General features: G+C 39.8%; 1 protein-coding gene across 1 annotated transcript in view; it reads right to left on the reverse strand.

Annotated features, from left to right (window-relative positions):
- Window positions 1–5,897, reverse strand: part of LOC107104009 (LIM homeobox transcription factor 1-beta.1-like) — a 12,237-nt gene extending 6,340 nt beyond the window's left edge. Inside the window, exons 1-2 of the mRNA XM_015403893.1 lie at window positions 5,766–5,897; window positions 5,192–5,264 (exon numbers count right to left, since the gene is read on the reverse strand). Coding sequence (XP_015259379.1) covers window positions 5,192–5,264; window positions 5,766–5,897 — 205 coding nt within the window. The remainder of the gene's footprint in view (window positions 1–5,191; window positions 5,265–5,765) is intronic.
- Between the last annotated feature and the right edge of the window lie 1,165 nt (window positions 5,898–7,062).

Genomic DNA, 7,062 nt, shown 5'->3' on the forward strand with positions numbered 1-7,062 from the left:
ATACTAAGCAGTATTGTTGGTACCTGTTTAAACCTGTTAGCTGTATAAAAGACACCTGTCCACAGGCTAAAACAGTCACACTCCAATCTAATTATTTCTCCTTTCATCTCTCATAGATGAAGTGTACCTATGATGAAAATTACCGACCTCTCTCATTATTCTAAGTAGTAGAAATTGCACAGTCAGTGGCTGGCTAAAAACGTCTTGGCCCCACTGTAGGTGAATATCTGGGTAGGCTTGCCTGGCTCTAAGGTTTGTCCAGCCACTTCCAAACACCTGTCAGTGGCTGCTGCTGTGCAGAGTGGAATACAGCTGCCAACCACCAGGAGCATGAACAAATAAAAGCACATTTAATTATATAAACTGGGTAGAAAGATAGACGTAAATCTAAACAATGTATGTATAGAAAATATGTCTGCAAAATCTTATAATCAACAAAAAATGCTTAATTAAGCAAATTAGGCAAAATAGCAATTAGAAAATAAAAATCCTTTCAGATTTATAGTCCCACACTGCAGATATATTAGAATCAAACCCATTTAATCAGTAACAGATAAAAACCTTTACATAAATCAAACATTACCACCACATATCTGACTCTATAACCATTAAAACAGCTATTTTCATTCATTTCAGACGGAACTATTCACTGACTGGATTATATTAAACTGAACTTCCAATATTCACCACTGTTCTGAACTATTTCCCTTTTTTCTCTGATCACGGAGCAGCCGGCTTGCTTGGACTAATGAATCATGGGATACCTGAGGCTACGGAGGATACAGCGAACCCGTCCTTCAAATCAGGCAAAAAAAAGGACGCATTTAACGGCTGCATAACGAGGAGTCTTAGAATCTGACCAGACCTGGACGCCACGCTATGACGTCCTCAGCTGATGAATCTGGCCTTCTGAGGACGCAGCCGCTGAATTTGAATTCAGCCTGTATGTCGTAACTCCTTGTCACCTGCGATAATATCATCCCCCTGCTTCCGCTCCTGGCTTCAGGCCTCCAGCAGAGTCCCTGGAAGGTCAGCAGCTCTTTTTCATCCCAGTCACTGACCTCTCTCTCCAGTGCTTCCACTTCCTGTGCTGCTGAACTCTCAGGTCGTCAGTCCATCTGTTCCTCACAGAAACCTCTGGTCATACATTGACCAACCACCAGCTGTTCAAATGTCAATAACTCCACAGGCATGACAGAAATCATTTCCATGTTGCATGTCATGTCTGCTCCTAGCTCTGCTCCTGCCCGGCCTCAGCCTGCTCTTGTGGCCAAGCCCACCATGCCTGTTGCTAACTTCTGTGAACCATGTCCGAAACCCAAAGCTGCCTGAAAGATGTAAGGAAGCTTTAATGATGTCTCTGGTAAAGTGAGGCAGTGGGCACAGATGGGTGGAATAACAGCTCAGCCTCATGTCTATCTTACTCAGCCTTCTCCAGGAACTGTAACATTGGTTTCTGTTCTGTTTTAGCCAACAGAGAAGCTGCCAGCAAGGCCACATATCTGAGACAGCAGATGGCAGCTGGAACATCGGTTTTTAAAGTAAAATCCTGTTTAATGATCATGTTTTTGTTCCCCTGTGATACAGAAAGGCTTTTCTCACCACTTTCTGCTCCATGTCTCCTTCTATCCCTCTGACCACAAAAGATAAAAAAAAGAACATAAAAAGAAAAACAAAATAAACGACAAACCATCCCAGACCCCTCTGACCTTTGACCTTGGATCCACTGGCCAAGCATAAATAGTATCCGGAGAACAGAAGTGCATCAATTTTATCTCCACCATCATAACCAGCTTTTTTTCCAGCATTTTATTGTCATTCCACTGTCACCAGTTCAGAGCAACGAAATTCCCTCTCTGCATTTAACCCCTCCCCATGGGGAGCAGTGCTGCCATTGTGCGGCGCCCAGGGAGCAGGGTGGGGTTAAGTGTCCTGAACCCAGAGTGGCAGACTGTGGGAGTGGGACTCAAACTCAGAACCTCAGGATTCCAAGCTCTATGCCCTGACCACTAGGCCCCCCCTCCCCATCAGCATCCACAGAGAAAGCAGCATTTACATTTATATGCATACAGATAAAATAACTATATGGTACCATTTACCTAATTTAATGGTAGCTGACAGAGGGTCCGCGACCCTTATGGGTTCCCCCCTCCAATTTTTCCCTCTAATTGAAAAGTCTTTAAATCCACGTTTACATGAATCCAACAGACTGTAGTAAACAGATCAATGGAGGCAGAAGATGTCTTTCAGTCATCAATGCTCACATTCAGAGACACACAGGAACTCTTTCAAGCTGGGCACCGTTTCATTCACAACACCTGTCCCTAGGGTTGTCAAAAGTATCGATATCCAAAAATGTATTGATACTGAAACGTATCCGGATATAATACTCATTTTCAAAAGTATCGATACAGCCATCTAAAGTGCAGAATAGTGGAAAATGCACTTTCTGAACTCTGTGTGATTGAATAATTCTACGCACTTTTCAGTTTCAGACTGAAAAACATCTGCAAACACAGCCAAGGAAGGAAAATTTCATTTTAATTTTGTAAGTTTTTTATCAAGCTTGCTTAATATTGTGCACAGCATACAACCTCATAATATTATTCTTATTGTTTTTTTATTTATTTATTTTTTAGTAATGAAAATATTTCTGTTGAATTTTAGAGTCTTTGTTTTTATTCTTGTGGTATCGAAAAGGGTATCGAGGATCGAATATTTTACTTAGTATCGGTATCGAGTTGAAAAGTTTAGTATGGTGACAACACTAACTGTCCCATCAACCAGGAATCAGAAATACTTTAATAATCCCAGGGAGAAATTACTTTAGTTACATTACTCCATCTGTAATAGAGTGACTATAGAACCAGTTTGATAGAACACTATTTCAGACCATATATATAATCAGTTTGGGGTCCTTAGCCTGGAAGGCCTTACAGGGATATGTACCTAAAGCTTTTAAGGTTGCTGGAATTAAACCTCTGCTTAAGAAACCGTCTCTTGACCCAGATGACTTGGTCAATTATAGACCTATATCCAATCTTCCTTTCTGATCTAAAATTCTTGAGAAAGTAGTTGCCAAACAAGTTTGCGATCACTTACACCATAATGAACTTTTTGAAGAGTTTCAGTCTGGCTTTAGAGCTCATCATAGCACTGAAACAGCTCTGGTGAAAGTCACTAATGATATTCTCATGGCCTCAGATAATGGACTTGTATCTGTTTGAAAAAGAAGCTGATTAGCCAGTCACTTCATCTGGATGGGATTAAACTGATTTCAGATAATAAAGTAAAAAATCTTGGTGTTATTTTTGATCAGGACCTGTCATTTAAATCCCAGATCAAAGAAGTTTCTAGAATTTCCTTCTTTCATCTGAGGAATATTGCAAAAATGAGCAATCTCCTGTCCAGGGGTGATGCTGAGAAACTAGTCCATGCATTTGTTACTTCAAGGCTGGACTATTGTAATTCTTTACTATCAGGAAGTCCACAAACTGTAGTTAAAAGCCTTCAGCTGATCCAAAATGCTGCAGCCAGAGTTGGGTTAAATTACGCCTCTGGCTGTAATATTATAAAATAAAAAGCATTAAAAATAAGCAATAAAAGCCTATCGACTCCTTTGCCAGGTTTCTGTCAGGCCTTACAGACGCTGTTTAGAGGTTATAGGAGGATGAAGCAAATATACTGAATAATAAAACAATATTAGTTGGAATATGTGATTAAAAACAAGCTATTTTCTTACAGTTTAAATAATGATTGAGTTTTTTATAACATTTTTCCTGAATATTCTGAGGTGTGGAGTTGATTAGCGTCTAACCCAAACATGACCTATAGATGAGAAGTTAAATATCGGCCGCTTGCAGCGCTCAGTTTACATGTGACCAGTCAGATTATACAGTCGATGCAGAATGTAAAGCTGAAGAGGGGTTTCCATGGCTTCCCCAGTTTATTCTAGCCTCAGCCTGAAACAGTTTGCTGGTTTGCTCTTCTCATTTGGTTATCAGCAGCAGTTTCCGCTGTAATAAACCCTGCTGCTCTGCCAATATTGACACGCTGCAAATCCCAGAGCAGATAGAAGCTGCACTTGCCAAAGCAGTGAGACGCTTATCTAAACTGTCTGCTCATATCCGCTGCAGCCCACGGTGGCAATAAGCCCGATGAGCGGAGAGGAGGAACACCGTGGCTTCCATTTTATGGCTGCTCCCCAGCAGAACGGGGGGGGGGGGGACTTAACATGCAGCAGCTCCAAAAATAAATAAATCAACCATGAAAGCATTCAGCATTAATCTAAACATGGTTCAATATTAGATCTACTGTAAAACTATAAATAAATTACACAGTTAAATAATTAAATGATTTAAAATGAATTTAGGTTTATTTAATTATTGGTTATTTTAACCGTTTTTATTTGCCTAAAACATGACTAAATATTACAAATATCTTAAATAGATGAAATAATAATATGATCCGTTAAAATAATTAAAGACAATTTTACAAATTATAAAAGAAACATCAAATATTTGTTTGTTTTCATTTTTTTTTTTTATATTTAAATACAGATTCCATAATATTATCAAAATTCGAAATGAAAAATTAAATAAGAACATGTCCTAGTAAATTATTCTAAATGAAAATTTGATAAATATAGCGCCGCAACAGACTGGCGGCCTGTCCAGGATGGACCCCGCCTCTCGCCCATAGACTGCTGGAGATAAGCCCCACCCCCAACGCCACCCTGACTGAGCAGGAGAAAATGGATGATGATAAATTCAATAATTTCCTGTATTTAATTTGTGTTTTTAGTCTTTTTGTCACAGGTTTACAAAATTCTTTTTATAGGACAGGATAGGAGCAATAAGCCAAAGGCCCGACTTTTAAATTAACATTTTAAATTAATTAAAATTTTAAATTAACATCTAATCAGCGAAGCAAAGATGGCTTTTAGCTGACAGTTGTTTTTATCTTAATAGTGATTTTTAACTAACTTTGTTTTACATCAATAATTGATTTTTTGTTTGAATTGTTTAAATGAAGCGTTTTTAAAATCCAAAAATCCATGAATTTCCTGTGATTTGAAAAATAAATTTCTTTCATTTCTTAAAAGGAATGAAGAGTGAAAGACTTGTTTGTATATTTAAGGTCATTTTTCTCCAGTGTTATTTCTGGTGACATCATGTGACGATCGTCCTACCTGCTCCCAGCCTGTGACTGCCGTGCTGCTGCTGCTGCTGCTGCTGCTGCTGTCTGCGCGCTAACTTCTTCATCTGTCCGGGAACAAACACAGAGACACAAACGGTTCCAGCCTGGTTTAGCAAAGCCAGGCATCAAACACGGGTCCAGGCTCTGATTCGTTACCAGCCGTCTGCATCTCCACTTCATCCATGGCGAAGTAGAGATGCAGACATTTAAAATTTGGAGAGTGAAACTAAGGAGCAACTGAACACCCCTGCTGACAGACTGCTTGCTGACTGGAGTAAAACACCTTTTGGCTGGCCAGACTTTGGCAGGCCTCTCCTCCTAAATACCAGCAAACAGAGCAAATGGCAGATTAGAAATGTTTAATCTACTGGGCTCAACTGATACTGATCGGATTCAGACATTTAAGTATTTTTTGGCAAAATGCAGGAGAAAACTTTCAGAAGGAGACGGAAAAAGTTGGAGTCATCAAATATGTAACTAAGCCTCTGATGACTGATATCCAGAAACAAAAAGTTCACCAGGCTGGTTTTTCAGAGCCGACGTCATTAATAGTGAACTTTACTGACCTTTGCCCTTTGGTTCTGGAACCAGACCTGGACGACACGAACGCTGAGGCCAGTCTCTGCAGCCAGAGTCTCTCTCACCTGGAAATCCAATTTAACAGCTTTAGTTTCACACTTTTCATTTCTAGGAATCATTCTTATAGAGGAGAAATGAAATCTTTCAGTTTTTCCTAAGTTACCAACAAATAAACAACCTAGAGGAAAACTGCTTCGCTTTAAAAAGACCTAAATAAAAAATAAAGAGAGAATTAAATTGTTTCTGAAAGCATAGAACACAGAAACTGTAGAACTTGAAATCAGCAAATGAATGAAAGCAGGAGAATGAAGGAGGCAAAGGAGAACAACATGGAGGCATCGATGGACGACGCCGGAAGCGTGCGCCGGCGTCATGTTCTCTGGGACTGTTGGAAAGAAATAAACAATCCTCCTCAGAATGTAGAGACACGCCGCCGGTCTGAAGAAAGAGCGCTAAGAGCCTCAGACACACCGACCGCCGTTACCATGGAGACGATTACAGCATCCTGTAAGACTTCACGCCCCACAGACCTGCATCTATTTTCACACTGTTTTAATATAAAATACAACTTTTATCCTCTATTGAGGATTCTTTGTTTTATCTGCTAACTTCATTTTTTCTTCATTAGCGGTTAAACTAAGGAGCTGTAAGTTTCCCAGCATTGAAACCTGATTTCTTTCACCAGAACATTCGAATAATCAAGACAAGTTTGTTTAAATCTGCTTTGCAGGTTTGTGAGTGAAGCTCTATAGCATGAACTTCGTCTTCTGGCCTTTACTGGAGATGTGATTAGAGAGGGGGACGTCCTGCAGCAAAGGTCCAACCTGTGACGGCCACTTGGAGGACCACAGTCTGGGTCGCCCCCGCCGTGCCCTAGTTTGTTTGCTGATGTAGATTTCATATGTTGAGTAAACAGTGGAGATGAGTGCGTTAGTCTCCATGCTGCTCAGAGCTTACATCACCTCTTCAACTGATCTACTAAGATCCCAGATAAGGAGTTCCCAGTTGCTGCTCGAAAACATAAATCAGTTAGTGGGAATGCTGGGAAGGATTTACTGAGAATCTCAGTCATGGATCAGCAGCAGTAGAACTGAACTTTAAAAGTTCAATTAAAGAAACTGTTTTCTAAAAGACGTTTCTCCTCTCATCAAGAGGCTTCAAAAGTTCTAACTAGTGGTGGGGAGAACTGAGATTAACAGACTATAGATTACCGTGATTAATTCACTAAGATTAATATACTGAGATTAATTCACTGAGATTAATTCACTAAGATTAATATACTGA

The sequence above is a fragment of the Cyprinodon variegatus genome, unplaced genomic scaffold, assembly GCF_000732505.1.
Source record: "Cyprinodon variegatus isolate N-32 unplaced genomic scaffold, C_variegatus-1.0 Scaffold1589, whole genome shotgun sequence".
Classification (NCBI taxonomy): domain Eukaryota; kingdom Metazoa; phylum Chordata; class Actinopteri; order Cyprinodontiformes; family Cyprinodontidae; genus Cyprinodon; species Cyprinodon variegatus.